At 42.8% G+C, this 19,096-nt stretch overlaps 1 protein-coding gene across 5 annotated transcripts in view; it reads left to right on the plus strand.

The window, feature by feature from the left end:
* Positions 1-17,875, plus strand: part of MAPKAPK3 (MAPK activated protein kinase 3) — a 115,973-nt gene extending 98,098 nt beyond the window's left edge. For all 5 annotated transcript variants that reach the window (XM_085590695.1, XM_021529150.3, XM_077786078.2 and 2 more), the window contains 9 exons: positions 3,627-3,766; positions 4,603-4,667; positions 6,736-6,815; positions 8,249-8,372; positions 9,817-9,892; positions 10,072-10,196; positions 12,023-12,108; positions 14,747-14,827; positions 16,164-17,875. In XM_085590695.1, the coding sequence (XP_085446821.1) occupies positions 3,627-3,766; positions 4,603-4,667; positions 6,736-6,815; positions 8,249-8,372; positions 9,817-9,892; positions 10,072-10,196; positions 12,023-12,108; positions 14,747-14,827; positions 16,164-16,322 (936 nt within the window). In that variant the 3' untranslated portion in view covers positions 16,323-17,875. The remainder of the gene's footprint in view (positions 1-3,626; positions 3,767-4,602; positions 4,668-6,735; positions 6,816-8,248; positions 8,373-9,816; positions 9,893-10,071; positions 10,197-12,022; positions 12,109-14,746; positions 14,828-16,163) is intronic.
* Positions 17,876-19,096: the final 1,221 nt, after the last annotated feature.

Genomic DNA, 19,096 nt, shown 5'->3' on the forward strand with positions numbered 1-19,096 from the left:
TGTTGCCTGTTTTTTTCTTTTTCTTTTTCTTTTTTTTTTTTTTTTCATTTCTATCAAGAAATTCTGCCCAGGAAGAAATTCCACAGAGCCAGCAAGCCAGCCTTCAAGCTGCAGTTTAGAATTTGTTTGGCAGGTGCTCCCCAACCTCAGCTAGGCCAATGCCCCAGAATGAGAGTTCAGGCCTCCCTGCACTGCCCAGGCCCTGAACTGGCAGCACATCCTGGAGTGTCTGCTGGCATCTGCCCTCTTGTTCCTCAGGAACAGGCTGAGCACTCCCACTGTGCTGCTCTTTTCCCTCTTCAGCTTTTTCAGATATTGAAGTCAGTCGTGTGAATCACATCCTGTACTTTCTACCTTCCATCCATCACCCTGTTTTTAGTGACCTCCCTGTTTCATCTGCTGCTTTTAGGCAGTGGTTTGGTGATGCTGAGCTCCAGCAAAACTCCAGTTTTGTACTGAGCAGCTCCTGGTGCAAACTGTGTTCTCTGACCACACACTCATGGAGTTGTGCAAAGGCTGCTGTGCTTTGTGTCATCTGGTCTCATGAGAAAATGGGAGATGGAGATGGAGCATTTCTCTTGGGGTTTGTGTGCTTTTGAAATTGGGCTGGTTCATGATCCTGCCCACAGCCTATCATGACATGCTGTGACTCAGCTGAACCCCAGGGGAGCTTTAGGACAGTGACTGGGGTTCCTATTCCAAAAGCTGCTCTTCCCTCAAACCAGTAGCACTGGAAAACTGATCTGAAGATCTGGATTTGTTCACAACTGCCTCTGCACTTCTGCACAGTGTCAGGGAACCTGACTGAAGTCTTATGAAAGCTACAGCAGCAATAAAAGTACAGTCGTTCTTTGAGCTCAGGAAGATGGCAAAATATCAATTTAGATTCTTTGCAAGTTTGTGATATTTAATCACAAGTCTAAAATTTTAGACTGTGTTTCCAAATCATCACCTAAATTTTGCAGAAATTGGTGCTTTCAGCCCTACGCGGCTTTCATTTTACAAGTGTCTGTGTCTCTAAAATGTCTTAAAAGGTACAGTTCTGCCTTCCAGTTTTAGATATAAAGAGAAGATTTCATTTATTTTTGAAGTTCAGAAGGAGAAATCCAAAGGTTAACAGTTGGTTGGTATATCAGATGTTACTTGCTATGTGTATGTGCTCTTTATTTTTGAATTTCCCTTTCTCTACTCCTCCAGGTGTCATCTTGACACGAGTACATTCAATCTTGGCATGAAGAAGTGTACAAAACTTACTTGAAGTGTGGAGAAAAGAAACTGCAGCATCCTTGTGCTTGTAAAGGCTCTTCAGAGGGAGAATTAAATTCTTTGAAGCCATTTTCATAAGCACTTAGTACAAACCTGAAAAATAGCATCTCTGTGCACTGTGCAAGCACAATAGACACAGATGATAGTGCAGTTACATTAGTACAGAGAATGGGAATGTCTGATCAGTAGCACAGGATAGAGGAGAAGCTTTTGGAAGCGTTCTGCCCAGAAGTGGCATTAATCCAGTAATATCCAAACAATGAACACTGGAAGGCCTGGTTAGTCTTGAGGGTGTTTAGGCTTTATTGTGGCACATGTAATATAATGAACTTTTGAAGAGACCTCTAGGCAACAGCCCAAACTCAGAAGGCCAGAGGGGAAAATTCTGATGGACAGTCCTACTGAGCTAGAACACAGTGGCTGTGAAGAAAAGGCTGCTGAATGGGCTGATGGCTGAAAGAAGCAAAGCAAGTGCACTTGGACTCACTAGCAGGCTTTTTGTCCAAATTGGAGCCATCTCTTTCTTTAGGAAGTTATTTCTGTTGGAAATGAGGCCAGAGCCAGGCTGGAGCAGGAAGGAAGAGGCGGACAGTGATCTCAGAAGGGCGTGCTCTGGATGCAGAATGACAGCTGTGGAGAAGGAGGTTGGCTGCCAGGGCAATGACCTTGGCCAGAGAGCTCCTCCAGCCCCTGTTCTGCTGGACATCTGGTGCCATGTGGGAGCTTTGGAGCCCAACTGAGGCCCTGGGCTGGGCACGGTGTAGCTGCACACTCAGCTGCAGGTCCAGCTGCCCTCCTGAGCCCTCTTGTCCCCTCCTGCAGCCTTCCAATGCTTCACACAAAACCAAAAATGTGCACTCAGCAGAGGAGTACTTGTCACCCTTTTCCTGTTCCCGGCCTAGAAGACAAGCATTTACCCTCTTTCTAGTCATTCCCAAGCATTTCCCCAGCATTGTATGAAGGGCTACAGATGTTTCCTGCCATGTTACTTTGTCTGCTCTGCTGAAAGGGATGCTGAAGCAGCAAAGAAGAGTAAGATTGTTCCCCCAGTGATGTAAATTGTCTTTATTTAAGTCAATAAAGAAAACAGAATTTGCATCTTCGTTCCTGTGACCTTTCAAAAATGTGTTTGCCTGTATTGAAGGTGCCTGTGACACCATTTGTGGCTTAACTTGGGTATTGGATGGAAACAGTTTTCTGGTCTGATTCATAGGTCCGTAATGACAGGTTACATGTTAATTCTTCTTTTCAGCAATTATCATGCAGTTGTGTTTTCACTGGAAACTAATAGCAAGCATGAGTGGAAAGAGCTTCAGGCTAAGGCCTAATAGTGCATCAGTGATACTTTTTATTTGCCTGTCTGAATGCTCCCCCATAGTTGTTGTGGGCCTTTTCTAACACAAATATATCAGAGGTGGTTGTTCTTTGCTTGTTTTTTATTCTGTTTCACTACATTTAACAATGCTTTATATAGCATCAGTTTTGTTGCTGCTCCATCATCACCATGATTATTACCATATCAAACTCAGATCACAGCTGCATTGTGCAGGAGCTGTACAAATGTGCAGTAAAGAGAGTCTCTGTCACAAAGTATTAGTGGTGTCTGGAGAGCCGAGGCAGAGAGGAACAGGCACGATTCAGCCATGTGCTCCTACTGCACAAAGCTCACTTGTGGTGTCGGGTACAGAGCAGTGCTTCAGACAGGAAGGGACACACTTCTTGTGCAGAGGTTGCTGGGTCAGGAAGGATGAGCTCTTGCTGCCCTTCTAGAGATCAGTGCCTTTAAAATAAACTGGCCTTGCAGGCAATAGAAAAAAGTTCAAGCATCTAGATAGCCAAAGGTCCCTTTCTTATTTGGTGGGGCCAGAAGTGCATGTAGTATTTAAGAAGAACATTCAGAGTCACTGTAAAAGTCCTCATTGTTTCAAATCTCACATAACCTCCAGGACTTGCAATGCACCCACCTGAATGTCTCTTATCACAGCAGCTCAGGGCAGGTGGGAGAGTTATTGTCCTTAGCAGGGAGATTCTCTGTTTAAAAGTTTTGCAAACACGTAAGAAAAATTTGCTGTTTCCCACCCAGAAGTGGGTAAGATAGACCTGTCTCCATCTCAGATTCAAAATCCCTCCTCACTGTCGTTCAAGGCCCTTCCTGTTCCAAGGGACCAATTGTTTCTGTGTTCCTCAGTGTAACAAGTTGGACAGCCCAGAGAAGGTGAAAATGTCATGATGGATTCTCATCCTTTGGCTGGAGAAGGTTTTCTCATCTGGAGCTCATCTTTGAGCCCCAGAGCAGGTTGGTGCCAGTTGGTAGCAGGACGATGGTGCCTCGCTGACTTTGCTCTGCACTTTCTCCACAGCTCCTGTACGACAACCCCAAAGCCCGGCAGGAGGTCGAGTATCACTGGCGAGCCTCGGGCTGTCCTCACATTGTCCATGTCCTGGATGTGTATGAGAATATCCATAATGGAAAGAGATGCCTGCTCATTGTCATGGAATGGTATGGACCAGCAGCAGCCCCTCACCAGGCACTGCCTTTGGAGGGATGGAGGGAGTAGCAGAATGTGTTGGCTTAGATGGCAGTTGGGAGATTTCTCGGCAGCACAATTTTGGTTTGCACAGGAAATCTCTTGTTCCCTTTATGGAATTGATAAGGAAGTGTGCAGCTGCTCCAGCCATCCTGTGTGCTGGAAGAATGGGGGACCTTTACCAGAAAATAAATTTTCATTGTGCTCCATAGCAATTGTCCTCATTAAAGCATTAACTGATTAATACACCTTTGAAAAATGTCTCTACCAATACATTCTCCTTTGGTTGTGATCAGCTTCCAGCTTCAGTTGTAAATCCAATGATCCATTGTGATCTGTCTTGTTGTAACTATTTTGACTCTAACTTTCCCTATTCTCTCCCTAGTCTTCAATACCACAGTTATATATAGTCCTTTTCACTGACAACAAATTAATAATTCTTTTAAATGTCTTTTCTTCTTTATTTTTCTTTCTCTCCACCCTTTACATGAAACAATATTATTGTCGGCCTCCCAATGCCAGCATATCTGACTTCCCATCTTTGTGTGCCATGTTCCCTGGGGCAGGGTACCTTAAACTGAAAGAATCAGAACTCTCTGGTCTTATTTTGTTTTCTATTTATGCCTTATCAGAATGGTTTCCTGCATTGATGTGAGTGTGATGTTTAGAAAGCACTGACATAGGATGCAGATTGTAATGTTTATCTGTTCCTGCTGTGGTTCTATGAGATTATATGGATGCACAGTCAGGTGTTAATTTTATCCTTCCTGCTAATATAAGGTGGGTTTTTTTGTGTTCTTTGTTTCAGCATGGAAGGAGGAGAGCTGTTTAGCAGGATCCAGGAGAGAGGAGACCAAGCTTTCACTGAGAGAGGTAAAACATTGCAAGTGTAATTTTAAAGTTTGTGAAAGATTTTTTCTTTCTTCTCCATTTCTTTGTCCCCTGTTTCCTTTTAGGAATTTTTCTTTGATTTTATCTGTGGTGGTATTTGTTGTTCTTATTACTGTTATTTATCCTACTGTGTGTTAAGAGTGATTTTGAAAAGTTCCTGAGAACCAGGAATTATGAGAATTGGTCAAGTTCAGGCAAAATGTGGAAGGTTTAGAGCAAAATCTTTCTACAAATCTGCTCAGCTTTTTCATTTCTGTACCATGAGAGCGTCTGTTCCTCTGATCCCTGGTCCTCTGCCAGAGCACCTCTGCTGTGATCAGTGCAGCTCCTGCTGGGATCTCTCTCTGACTGTCCCTCAAGCACATCACTGCACACTGTTGGATCATGAGTATAATGAGCAAATCACATCTGATGAAACATCTCCTATTCAAGGGTTTTAAAGCACTACTTGAAAGGAAGTGTTATTACCCACACTGTAAACAAACCTGCCTGTCTGTAGGAGGGAATGAACAAGGGTAAAGCCCTGCCATGAGGCAGGGACAGAGCTTGCACTGGACTAGTCTTGCAATTTTTATTGTCTTTGCTATTTATTATTGGCAGAGAATGACAGGTCTGCTTGACCATGGTTCTCCTTGCCTCCTCACAGCAGACAAGAGCTCATTTCTGCTCAGAGTGAAGCCATTAATGTTTGTAAGGTGATAGTGTTTGTAACTATTGGCCTGACAAAATTATTAGAAGCAGAAAATTACACACCTGAGCTTGTAAATTATTGTGACTTATTTTGCAGGTCTGGTGTAGAGGCATGTCTGTTTTCCTCTCATGTGTTTTCTAGCCTGGGGTGACTCCTTTCTAGTCCTATAAGAGACTTGTGCAGGGAAAATGAGCATTTTTAGAAACTTTATTTGTTCTTCTCTAAAGTACAAATTCCAAGGAGAAGACAGATTCCATGAATTTTAGCAACTGTGCTCTACTGAAAACATTATCTTTCTACATTATATAGCATTGTATAACATAAATACTTAGAAATCACCTGGTTAAACCAAAAACCACCTTAAGTCTTTCCTGAGGTAAATGAGCCCTGTGCCACTGGACTCCCCAGGTTCACTGCCTGTTTATATAGCCACAGCTTCCCCAATAGGACCAGGAGGGATGAGGTTGTACAAGGTTTTCTCCAAAGGATAGAAGTGTTTCTGCATTCTGATTGTCCGTGTCTGAGATTGTACAGTTTTGCTCTCAGGCCACGTGAAAAAGGATTCCAGGTTGCAGTACAAGTTCTGCCTAGGCAGAGCCCAGAGGATCAGGTTGAAGTTTCTATTGTTTCCCTGTCAATGGAGATGTGATATAATGCTCACATGAAAATGTCATTCTTCCCTGTGTAACTGAACCCTTCCAGACTCCCAGAGCACTGCTGTTGCAAGGTAACTCCACCACTAGAAATTCCCACTGGGGTTATATTAAATTTTTCAAACTTATTATTTCAAAGGTGGCAGTTTGGCCTTTGTGAATAGAACTGTTGATTTTATTCCTCTTTATGGAAAACTTCTAAAGACTGTGAGCAATTAAGATGTGACCTATCTTAAAATTACTATATTGTTATGTTGCTCTATTTTTAGAAAATCTGATAGATCATCCCCCTGAACTAGAAGCTGAAGGTTAAATTTCTGTCTCAACCAACCAAGGACATGTCCTGGACAATTAGAGATAGGTTCTTTTTTGGGCTCCTTTCCTAAAGAGTTGCTGCTTGTGTACCTGCTCTGTTCTTGCTGCTTTTTTTGGTGAGCAAATTAAAGCATGAATTTCCAAGCTCCTGAGGAGTCTGAGCTGTTGGGCTGCAGCGCCTGCTCAGGAGGAGACTGAGCAGCCAGGCAGTCAGGGGCTTGGTGCCTGCAAACCCAAAACACAGCTGTCAGGGCTAATTTTAGGGTTTCTCTAGTCTTGACGCTTGCCCCATGTTCCAGCAAGCTGTTTGTAAGCTGTAAGCATTCCCAAGCATGTCCCTGAATTACAGTGGGAATGTTAATGTGACCTTTCTCTAAAATTGTATTTATAGAGGCCTCTGAAATAATGAGAGACATTGGGACAGCCATCCAGTACCTGCACTCCATGAACATTGCACACAGAGATGTCAAGGTGAGGCCCAAGGCGTGTGGGATGGGGAATAGAACTTATGGCAGCAAAACAACCTGGGCAGCAGTGATTTTAACAGAACTGGCAATGCAGTCAGATGGTCAAAGTGTCCCTGTTCCTCTGCCAGTGTGAGAAGGGATTTGCTCACTAGTTTGCAACTAGTCCAAGGTTGGAATATTCATGTGTGCTAATGCCTTCCAGTTGTGTACGGAATGCAGAAAAATCTCATGATAGTCAGATGCTTAGTTAAAGAGGTACTGCCCACTTGCAATCCATTAATTAGCAAGAAAATAGCACTCCTTCAAGAGAACCTATAACTTATAGATGCCTCTATGTACAGTCTTTTCCACTTATTAGTTGCTTTCAGCATCATACTTGTATTAAAAAAAAACCAAACAAAAAAAAACCAAAAAAAAAAAAAAAAACACCCCAGACAGCAAAACCCCCTTCAGAAAAAGGGAAAACTTCTGGGAGAAATAATATCAATTTCATGCATTGAACCCACTTCAATAAGTGTGTGGATATTTGGGAAAATAGAAATATCTCAGTTACTGCCAGTGTTTAGTGAGGTAAAGTTTGAACCCCAATGTCATTGTAGGGGTTTGACAGAGTTTGTAGGGCTGTATTTTGTGCTTATGCTCTGAAGTGCACAGCATGAGCATAGCCAAGCTCGTAGCACCCTGGCATTTCCAGTACAGGGACACAGCAAGGGATGGAATGTGCAGGAGAGCAGGGCTTGTAATGATAGACTGAGGCATCAGATCAATTCCACTGCTCTGAGCTGCTGGATTTTCTACAGATGTTTGTGTGTTTAGCTGGAGGGAGAACTGACACAGCATTGTTTAAGCAGGGGGTAAACTGGGAAGTGAGTTGAACTAATTTGAGATAATGGAAATACCCTGTTGTCCCTGTTCTTGGGCACAGGAGCTTGTATTTTCCTCTGTGCCACTTCTCTGTGTGGAGTGTGGAGCAAAAGTGAGATTAACTCAGGTTTCAGGAGACAGAGGAGGGGAGAGCAGCAAAGATACAGTGTCTGAATCAGTTCCTTTTGATGGAGCTGTATCAGTTGCTCATGGGGGCTTTGGCTGAGGATTTCCCTTGTCCTGCCCCTCAGGTGCTTGAGGCACACTGTGATGGCAGATCAGCTGCTGTCACCACACACATCAGTCCCAGGAAGTGCAGGGAACTGGGAGAGGTTCAAGAAGCCAGACTGGATGCCCATTGGACAGGGTTTTGTGGTTTGCTCTCCCAAATAAACTTGCTAAGAAGGATGTTGATGTCTGATGGAAAGTGCTGCATGTTGGAGAGAACTTTCTCTGTTTGGTGGGGTTGTGATAGAAGTAAGAAGACCTAAATTATGGTGGTGGGTTTGACCAGTCAGCTTATTAGAGATATCTCTTCATTGTCCTGTTTATCCTCTCTTGGTGGCCTTCCAGCCTGAAAACCTGCTTTACACATCTAAAGACAAAGACACTGTGCTCAAACTCACAGACTTCGGCTTTGCCAAAGAAACTACTGTAAATGCACTGCAGACCCCCTGTTACACTCCTTATTATGTGGGTGAGTTATCCAAAGCACATTTCTTCTGTGTTTCAGTCAGTCCTTTCCTTACAGTGGGTGGGAAATCTTCTACTGTGGATGTAATGTGAAGTGTTAGCCTCCAGAATTTAAACTGGGATCCAATCCAAACCTAAAGTCTGGTTCCAGTACAGTTCAATGCTCCTACTTTCTGCCTTGGTGGCAGAGGAAAAACCCTTCACAGGAGATACAAATGAGGATATACAGGAGAGAGAGGGAATTCCTTCTGATTACACTTGAAGTAATCCTGATGTTTCCTCTGAATGATGCAATAAAAGCCAGAATTTGAATTGAGCTTCATGATATTTGGGTGTTTCTGTGCAAAACTTCCCATAGCTTAAATTAAGGCAATTAGAGAGAAAAGTATTGCCTCATCTGTAAAACTTCTTTAAGCTGGCAAATTGAGGAATAAGTAATAAAGAACCAACATGACTTAATTGCAGCAGAATTTTTCCTTCATTTTGTCCAAAGTTGAAGCACTGTGTAATGAATGCCACAGCAGACTGTCCTTCATGCACTCATTTTAGTCTTGAGTTAATAGTCATTCATCATATGGTTTGACTGGCGTAGTCCATGCTTGGAATTTCTTTGCTGGAAAAGGGACTTAATTTGTTTGAAAAATTACTTCTCTGATAAAAGTTTGTAGTTTTCTGTATTGAAAGAGACTTATTCACTGGGAGCAGATAATCACATTAGCACTACTCTTTTTTGGATGCCTTCTTCTGTATTTTTGTGAGCTGGGTTTAGTGGTAAAATGTTAAGGAGTTTACACACGTATGTTTTTATACCTTTATATTTGTGTATAAACAAGCTGACATTTCCCTTCTCAATGCCTTTTTATAAACCAGCATGATTGCTCATATGTTTAAAGAATAATTTTCCTTAGAAAATAAAACTCCCTGGCAGTTTACCTGCCCCAGGGGACAAAAAAAAAAATCCCCTCTAAATGTATCTCTGTCTAATTTTGTTACTTAGTGGAAAAAATATAATGCTCTGGAGGCCAAAGAAAAATACAGTGCCCTGTAGCTGCTGGAGCTAAACACACCTCCCAGGTATCATTCAAAATTTTATCACAGCTCCAGTAGGGCCTTTCTATTCTGATTGCTGGAACATATGCTCCTGCCTCTTTCAGTGCAGTGTCTCCCTGCACATATTTAGCTGTAGCTCCTTCTGCTTTTTGGTAATCTTAGTACTCCCTTGAGCAGAGAGACACCAAGGTGAGGAGTAGGGCATTTTTCCAGCTCTGTTCCTCCTTTTTAAAGCTAGTTTAGATGCCTTTAGGAACTTGTCAATTGAAAGTGCTATCCAGTTCCTGCAGTGAGTTGTGGTTTTTTAATGCCTCTGATACCTGTTGTTGAAGTGTGCTGCTACTTACAAGGTGGTGGAGACTGGTCCTCTGTTTACTTGTGGTTTTAATCTTCCCCAGCCCCAGAAGTCCTTGGTCCTGAGAAGTATGACAAATCATGTGACATGTGGTCATTGGGTGTCATCACATATATTCTGTAAGTATTTGGGAAGGAACTTGGTGAACAGAAAGAAATCACACCTTGTTAAATCTGCACACACAAGTAATTGTTCACTGGGATCATGCAGCCTGAAGTAGAATATAAGCTTGAATAAAACTTTTTAAGAAGTGAAAGGACTTCCCAAGTTATGAAAGTTCTTTTGTCCACTCTTACAGCCTGTGTGGGTTCCCTCCATTCTACTCAAACACTGGTCAAGCCATTTCTCCAGGGATGAAGAGAAGAATTCGGATGGGGCAATATGGATTTCCCAATCCAGAGTGGGCTGAAGTATCAGAGGAAGGTAAAAATCCTCTCTGGTGCTGAGGAGTGTGAGCATGGTGGTGTGCAGTGCTGCAGTGCTTACAAAGAGACTATTTCTAAAAATCTCTCTGAGCTTTTGTTTCCCTTTCTTCTACAATTTAAATCAATTTTTTGTAAGATGCTGCAGAGAATGACTGGGAGCTCAGATACCAGCCAGCAACCTCTGTGCTACAAAAAGTAAATGACCACTGAAAACCTTCTTTCAAAATCCAGCTAGTGCTAGTGAATGCTGATATTAAGCCCTCTTGAAACTGAAGTCTCTAATCCCAAGAAAGGAGACAGCCTGGACAGCTCCAATGCAAGCTGAGCTGGAAGAAAGGCAAACTGTTTTAAGAGTTTATTCAGTCTTTGCCCTCCTTGGTGATCCAGCCAGCAAGGATGGCAAGTTTTCATGCTAGCTTTTTGGGATGTGGGAATTTGTCAACCACCACTTAAATCAAGGTCAACAATTTATTTTATATAAGTCATTGATCAAAAGCTTCTGGGCTCAAATCAGTGTCCTGAAAGTGGGTATTTTTGATTCCCTCTTATCCTGACAGTCTCATAAGCTGGAAGTCTCACCTGCCTGTCATATTAAAGAGAAAGGCCAGCAATATCGGGGTTTATCTGTTTTTCTTACAAGCCCTTTATATTGCTGTGATCCTGGTTTTGTCTGCTGTTTAGCAGTAACAAATTATCCTTGGACCCTGCTGTGCTCTGTGGCATCTTCACCCCTCATTGGATCTTGTGGCTGTGTGCAGCACAGCCTGCTGAACATTGTTGAAGGAAATTTTTAGTCATGGGTTTCTGGCTAAATATTTTCTCTGCTTTGAGTCTTGTTCATATTCCAGCAGTTAAAAGCAGGCTAGAGGAGCTCAGTGAGAGAACATGCACTTGGGCTGTGTGTAGGGTTTCTGTATGCTTGCGTGGATGGAGGCCCTTTCCTTCCATCCTATTAAGATCATCTCATCTGTGGGTGTTCTTTAGGCTGATGAGGCACCTTTAGCAGGTTGCTGCTTTTTTTTCCCCTGTGCTGTCCTTATATTTTGCAGCCTCTCTCAACAAATTAAACTTGTACCTCTGGCAACTTCTTACTAGCGTTTAGTCATCTTGCATGTGATGTTCCTAAAAGAGAACTGTAATTTAGAAGTTCTTATAGGTTTCCTAAGGAAGTTTTGTGTAAATCCTTCTAAATAACTTCCTTTGGATACAGTGTTTCCAGTCTGTCCACCCACATTAATGAAACTCTTGTCTGACTTCTCACCATCTCTTATCTCATCTTGCTTTGGCAAATCCCATGTTCACAGAAAGCTGCTGCAAAGCCAGTTTGTACAATCCGTTTATTTGACTTTTTTTGTCTTCTTAGTGGCCTCTCAGTTGTCAAAGTTCATTGTCCCTTTTTTCCACAGCCTGTGCTAGTTGTTGTCCTGCATCATTTCTCAAAACATCAGCTTATGTGTTCATTCAGCCCATAATGCCCAGCTTGTTGCCATCTTTGAGGCAGGCAGCTTAGCAGCTTTCTGTTCCTGTGCTTCTCTCTTCCTCCAGCTATTGCTCTCAAAGCAGTTGATTTGGTGATGTAGAGAGCATAGCTGGAATTCCCTGTCTTTTCTTCTTGCCTCTTGTTTTGGATGTTTTCCTGTTTTTCCCCTTTAAACACAGTAACCTGTCCCACTGTACATGGCTTCTTAACACGGTCACAGGAACTGGGAGGTGTTTTCAAGTCTGCAAAATTGTGCTTCTTCATTCAGCAGGTCCTTGTGTTCCCAAGGCTATTTGGGAATGCAGACCTAGACTACACCATGCCCTGTTGGTTCTGTTTTTCAGCCAAACAACTCATTCGCCATTTACTGAAGACTGACCCAACAGAGAGGATGACAGTCTCTCAGTTTATGAATCACCCTTGGATTAATGTGAGTCTTAGATCCCTTTTTACACCACAAATTGATTCTTACATGCAGAACTTGGGTGCACACAGCAAGAGAAGGGCTGTTATTGCTTCTGGTCCCTTAATTAACCTCCTCTGCCCTCCACAGAGGGTCACCTGACCATAAAACCACAATTCTTCTTGCTGTTAGCAGAGGACACACAAGGGGAGACACCCACAGTCATGTCCTTGGAAGCAACAGCCGAAAATGTCTCTATATCCTGTGAGCAGGCAGTCTCTGTTGACTCTGCAGCATATGCATGTGTTACTCTCTTTAAAAATATAAAAATAAACTCTGTATGCTTACTTCATCTGTGCAGGATTTAAAGAGCTATTATTAGTGGTCTCAGGCACCATTGTGCATAGCTGTGTTAGGGTGAACATGCTCCTGTGCCCAGTGGGAATTCTCATCCTTGGCAGAGTTTGGAAATATATGGGGGAGGAGCAAAGGTCTCTTATTGCCATGTGAGAGATTGCCAGGTAGGGTGGTACACAGAGCTATTAATGGTCCCAGTTCAGGTTTCATACTATGACTTGGTTGAATTTACTTCTCCTTAAAAGTAATTTTTTTGGTAAAAAAGAAAAAAAATACATTATTAATACAACATGGACTATTTCAAATAAGAGAGACAAATCCCAGAAGCTAAAAGTCTGAGTTTCATGATACCATCTCTGCTCTGTAGGTGTCCCTCAAAATAGTAGGTCATACTTCTCACATTTGTGTCTAAAAAAATACCAGTCTTGTTCTCACTACCCCAAGAATCATCAGCCAGGAACAGAATCATTTCTGCTGTAGAATTCCCTTTGTTCCCATAGTGCTGGTGTGTCTGTGCTGATCCTCAAAGGATGGGGCAGAAGCATAGGTGTGGCTGATTGTTCCCATTCCTACAATGGCTGCTGCAGCATCTGAAAGCCCTTGGAATCAAGTGAAATGAAGCTGTAGGACTTGTCCTGATGAAGTAGAAAGATGTTGTCATTCAGAGTTGAGAAACTGAGGTTGTAAAGACTCCGTAGAAGAGACCCCAGACAATGTTTCTGAGTTTTTTTTAACCAAATAAAAATATAATCACTGCTCAGAATAAACACCTCCTGCTTTGAGTATCTGAAGCCCCAAGAAGGTGTTTCAAAAAGTCAGCAGGTGAGGAATTTCATGGAGTGAGTGCCTAATAGCTAAGGAAGCTGCCACCTACAGTGACACTTGTTACTTGGAATATGCACAGAGCCAATTAATGAGGAGGAGATTAGAGGCAATGTCTGCAGACTCTGCTGCACCTGCTCCAACTGGAGCCCTGCTACAATACCCTTCCTGGAAGAAAGCTGCAGGTTGGCTTTCTTTTCTGCTGAACCTATTGCTCACAGGGGGCAGAGGGAGGGAGAGGGAAAAACCAATACAGTGAATGTCTGTGTTCTCCCTTTTCCTAAATCCCAAAATGGAAACATGTCTGGGGAGTTGCACAAGCAGTGGAGGAGGGTGCCTGTGTATTTTTTTTCCCCTTTTTTTTTTTTTTTTTTTTTTTTGAGATGGATGACACAAGTGTTTTACTGTGAAGTAGGCAAAAACTGTCAATTTAGGTGGAGCACAGACTCATTTAGTTCCTTGTCTATAAGATTTTTTTTTTTTAAAAAGCAGCAGCTCACAGCTGAAAGGTACCTTCCACAGGGAAGCAGGGACAGGGACACCACTGAAACCAGTCTGCTTGTTTTCCATTTCTCTTGTCTCAGCTATATTTGATAAAACTGTACCCTGGTCAGCTGGGGTCCTTATCCTGAGGATGCAGGAGTCAGGATTTCTGCTTCACTTCTGTGACTGCTGCTCTGACCTCAGGGGAACATAAGCACTGGTTCCAGTGTCGGGTTTGATTTACAGGGATCTCCTTAGACTTTGTTGACATGCAGTTGTAGGATGCCACAGCAGCAAACAGGAAGTTTGGGTAGAAAGCATAAGGAAAATGGAGTATCCAAATGAAATTATTGTTTGGGTTATGGGCTGGCAAGAATTGTCATGATTCTTGCTGAGTTTAGTCAGGGAACTGTGCTTCGTGCTTTAGAAATTGTCCCTTATTCTATGTAAAGTATCTCCTGATCTTTCATGGCAGGTGAGCGGAGATCTCAGTTTCATGTGGATGCACTGTCTTCTGAGCTGTGCCTTGCTCAGAAGAATTGTGTCATTTCCTCTTTGAAGCTCACTTAGTCTGATGAAGTGGTAATCTCAGTTAATGCATACATGCAAGAAAATGTCTCCTACAACAATTCCTAGGAGATAAAGGTCAAATTAACTACTTTAAGATACTGACTAATGAATAGTGAAATGACAGTTAAAATCTAAAACATACATAAAATTTTATCCGACACTGGTTGGATAAATTGTTTGGACTGGAAAGGAGTAGAGTGAAAGAAGCTCATCACTGATTTCTCTCCCTATTTTTGTTCTTTAAATGTTGTGTTCAGAATGTAGTCCTTTCTACACATGAGTTCATTTGTGGGGTGATTGGACACAGGAGTAATGAGGGCCATTGGAGGACATTAGATCAAATTTTATGCCCTTCATACACAGAGAAGAGCAAGAAATCACTTCCCAAATGTTGTTTTAAAGAACTTCTTTTGGTATTTTTCTTTGTTCTCAGAGATCAATGTCAGTGCCACCAACTCCTCTTCACACTGCACGGGTCCTGCAAGAGGACAAAGACCACTGGGATGAAGTTAAAGTGAGTCAATCCAAATTCAGATTTCTTTAAGTCAAGTGTGATAGGAGATGAAATGTGCTGCCTTGGATACTGTGGCTATTTTGAATATAATCATGTCAAACAAGGATGGCATAAACAGTCTTGGTTAGAACAGCAGTGTATACAATAACTGTTTAAAAAAAGAAGGAATGCTCTTTGAGCTTCATCAGCAGCCTTACAGCTGCACCAGATATCAACAAGGATGGTGTTTATGATCAAAGGCATAAATGATGCTCCTGTTGGGCCACTGCATGTACCCAGTGAGGAGAAGGACATTGCTGGGGCAGTTTAAACTTCATTACAGTGAAGAATGTGATGAAAACGTAGGGGGACAGGTGGGAGGGCTGAGCTGCATTCTGGTTTAATGCAGTGCTTTTGAATTGTGGAACAACACTGAATAACCTTAGTCTTGTCTTGTTATGACATTTGGTGGCGGGGAAGAGGAGAGAAAAAAAAATATCTTCATCTAAGCAGATGCCTCACCTGCTGTGTGTACCAATGACTGCTGAATGCTTCCTGCAAAGTGAAACTCTAGGGCACACTGAAAGTCTTAACTGTTTCCTGCTGGCTTTTTAACAGGTTGGCATGCTTTTGCAACTAATTCTGAGTTTTCTACACTTCAAATTTCTAGAATTTTGACAATTGCAACATTCCTGTAATGTATTTTATTGATTACTGATTTTATTTAAATCACTGATCTGTACTCTCAGCTGTTGAGCTATGTAATGGTAAAACTTTTTAGGACCTAGGCAACATTTACATTCTGAGTCAGAGATCATGCAGATATTTTCACTTAGCTGCCTTGTTTTCCATATTTCTGATAATTTCTTATGCTTGTGCTTCTGTGTAGGTCCCAGAGGTATTCCCTCTAGCTACCAACATACCCATGATATTGAATTGTTTTTCTTTTCCTGAACCAAATGCTTAGACATTTGTTTACTTAAACAGATTTTTCTTTACAACCTTATTAAAAAGTTTAAAATGTTCCCATACTTAAGCATTAATTCAAACTAAGAAGGTGTGTGAATTTTAAGCACCTACTTTTAAAGACCTTTGTGTGGAGGCACAGAGCCAGCCAGGGAGAAGTGCTGGGCACAGGGACAGGTGGAATTTAGGCCAGCAGAGCATGGGCCTGTGTGCTCACGTGTGAAAGGCTGCGTGAGCAGCTCAGCTCGGGCTGGCTGAGCCCGTGGTGAAGGAACCCTTGCTCCTGGTACAGTGCCCACAGAGGGCTCAGCTCTTGCTGGCCGGGGGGGGACAGAGGGCTCCTGTGGGGTGGGGTGGCCGTGGCTTCACTGCATTGCTTGCTTGCTTTCAGGAGGAGATGACCAGTGCTCTGGCTACCATGAGGGTGGACTATGACCAGGTGAAAATCAAAGACTTGAAAACGTCCAACAACCGCCTCCTGAACAAGCGCCGCAAGAAGCAGAAGCAGGCGGGCGCCTCCTCTGCGGCCTCGGGCTGCAACAACCAGTGAGGGCAGAAGCCAAGAGGGACCTGTGGGTGGAGGGTAAAAGTTAAACAGAGCAATTTCAAATCACATTATCGCCTCAGTCCACACCACAAAGGCAATGAGACCATGGAGATGCTGTCCTGCAAAGAGGGAACAGTGTGATAACGTTTTGATAACTTGAATCAGGGCTTTGCTTTTGAAGCTAATGGATCTGATATCATTCTGTTGCATATTGCAAGGGAAGATACAGTAATGCCAGAAATGTTACCAGAAAGGTTTTTGGTTTGGCTTTAGCTGTGTAGGACAAGAGGAGAGAACAGGAGGCAGTCTCAGCACATAAATGCACTGAGGCTTTAACAGCCATCTACAAGAGTAACTTCTGCTGCTGTTTTAAACTGGGGAATAGGAAAGTGCCAAGTGTTCTGCTAAGAGTGTTTTAGTAGTTTAGTAGAATTGGTGATAGTCTATATTTCCAAACTTACCTCCTATAGTTACAGAATATCACCTAAACTGTAAACAGTTATTCTTGTTACAGGAAAAAAAGCATCCATACATTTCCATTTCCCTAAAGTCTTCTGTGTAGTCTCATGTGAAGATTTGAGTTTGTCATGGATTCCCATTTGATAACCTGTAAATTTTCTGAGCTGTAACCACTATGTTGTATCTTTGCCACTGTCAGACCCCGCTCTTGTAATGTTTCCAATTTAACTGGTACTTTATGTGAAGACTTTCAGTCAGGATTTAAGTAGTTGAAAGTATCCTGCAGAGAATATTGCTGTTCTCCTTGGATCCACAACCCACAACCTCCAGGGCATGCAGCTGGACATGCAAGGGATAGATTTAGAAAAGAGACTTCTGAAATTCGGGGAAGAAGTGGCAAATGCATTTCTCTGAATGGACCCTGCTGTCTGCCAGCATCCTTTCTGGTAATTATCTCCAGATCCTGTGCCTAAGATGTGCTGATCACAGCAAACTGTGGGGTGTTGGGGTTGGTTTGTTTCCTGGAGTCAGGAGGGAGAAGGATGCTACTTTATTTATGGTGATTTGGTGGTGTTTCAGGATCCAAAGATTTTCACTGCTTAAGGGAGATTACTTTTAAGTACATCCACCCATTGTTTTTTTTCCTATTTTGATTCTCCTTTTTTCATGGGAACCTGGCCTTGGTTTGCTGGTATGTCTTATTTTGTGATCAAAATATTTTCTCTCACTGTATTTTGGGGTTTGGCTTTATTTTTAGTTTAGGTGAAGCAAATATTTGTGAAAGTGTTATCAGAGTCTGGGATGATTATGATGTGCTTCCAGTGATGCAGGCAAATACACCTTTGAAGTAGGCACACAGTACTGGTGTGTTAATAGGCTTGCAAGAATGTAAAAAGGCAAAAAGGAAAACAGGGCTCCAGAGGGGATCTGAATTGTCAGATCAGAGTGACACACAGCAAAGCTCAGCTCAAGACTTTGGACCTCATCTGAGGAGCCCAGTTCCCATCTTCAGAGTGGTGAACGAGACCTCAATTCTCCTTTGTGAACTGGTCCTAGGGTTTTGTAACATGATTTATTAAAATCAATTTTTAACATTCCTTCCTCCTGTCATCCCTGTTTTTGTTGAGTTGTTGCAGAGTTTGCATTGCTTTGCAAGATACATTATGATGAAGATGACAGGGAAGGGGAGAAGGAAAGTGTTCCATGATGTCCACATTCAAAGGTTACCCAACTTTGAACATTTTATAAGATCACAAGGTTTTGGTTTTAAATATCACTCTCTGTAAAGTCATGTTTTTAAATTATTTCATGTTTCAGGTATCTGTGATTATAGCATGTCCTGTATGTTTTTGTTTTGCCATATTACTCCAATGAATTATGCAAATATTATTCACTACCTGCAGATGAATACTGCAAATGAAGAGTTGTGATGTGTTTGGGATGCAACAGTTGGAATTAGAGCCAGATCCAAGTTTCTGTCCCTTTATCTAATTTTTTTTTGAGGGATGTATGTACATTATTGCTTCCTTTCCATCTCTGTGCCCCATCAGGGTGGTGGTTGTTCCCAGGACAAGCAGTGTATAGTGCACTGTCCTGTCTGTCTCAAGGACAGAGCCACTGAAACTGTTGCAAACCAGCTTTTTTCCTGTGCCTTGGCCAAGGTTTGAGCAGGAGCTCTCAGTTTCCCACCTGGTACCTCCTGGCTTGTCAGTTCAGTCTGGAGCTCAAAGATGTGTCCGTTCCTGGGTAGTTTTCTGTAAAAATCCTGTAAAACACACCTGGGCCTGATTCCTTCCTGTAGGGTTCCAATATTTACTGGAGATCAGGAGCTGGAACTGAGGCACCTGGCACAGCACCTTCAGCTTTCTGTCCCTGTGTAGCGGGACAATCCCATCTCATTAAACTCAGACTAACAGTTCTTGCCTTCTAACCTGCAGCAACGGCACCCAGGAATGCTGTAAAGCCCTGCAGAAACCAGAGGAGGGCCTCAAAATGGCAGACATGGAAGTGTATGCAAGTATGGGACAGAAGGGTTTGTGTTTATTGCACAGAGGGAATGGGGAGAATCATGGGAGCTGGGAGACAGCTGCCCTGCAGTATTTGGAGCCTCAAACTGCTCCAGGCACTGCTGCCTTTTGCAGCCCAGTGGAGCAGGACAGCTTGTGTTTTACCTGGCTCTGTATCTCCTGGAGCTGGGAGGGGCTGCCAGGGACTGGATCTGGGGTGCAGGCATTTCCCCAGCAAGGCCTGTGTGCTCCATGGAGATGTGGGGATGTACAGAGCATCCGATGAACTCAGCTCTGCCCGGGCCTGACACT

This window comes from Lonchura striata, chromosome 12, assembly GCF_050655825.1.
Source record: "Lonchura striata isolate lonStrDom1 chromosome 12, ASM5065582v1, whole genome shotgun sequence".
NCBI lineage: Eukaryota > Metazoa > Chordata > Aves > Passeriformes > Estrildidae > Lonchura > Lonchura striata.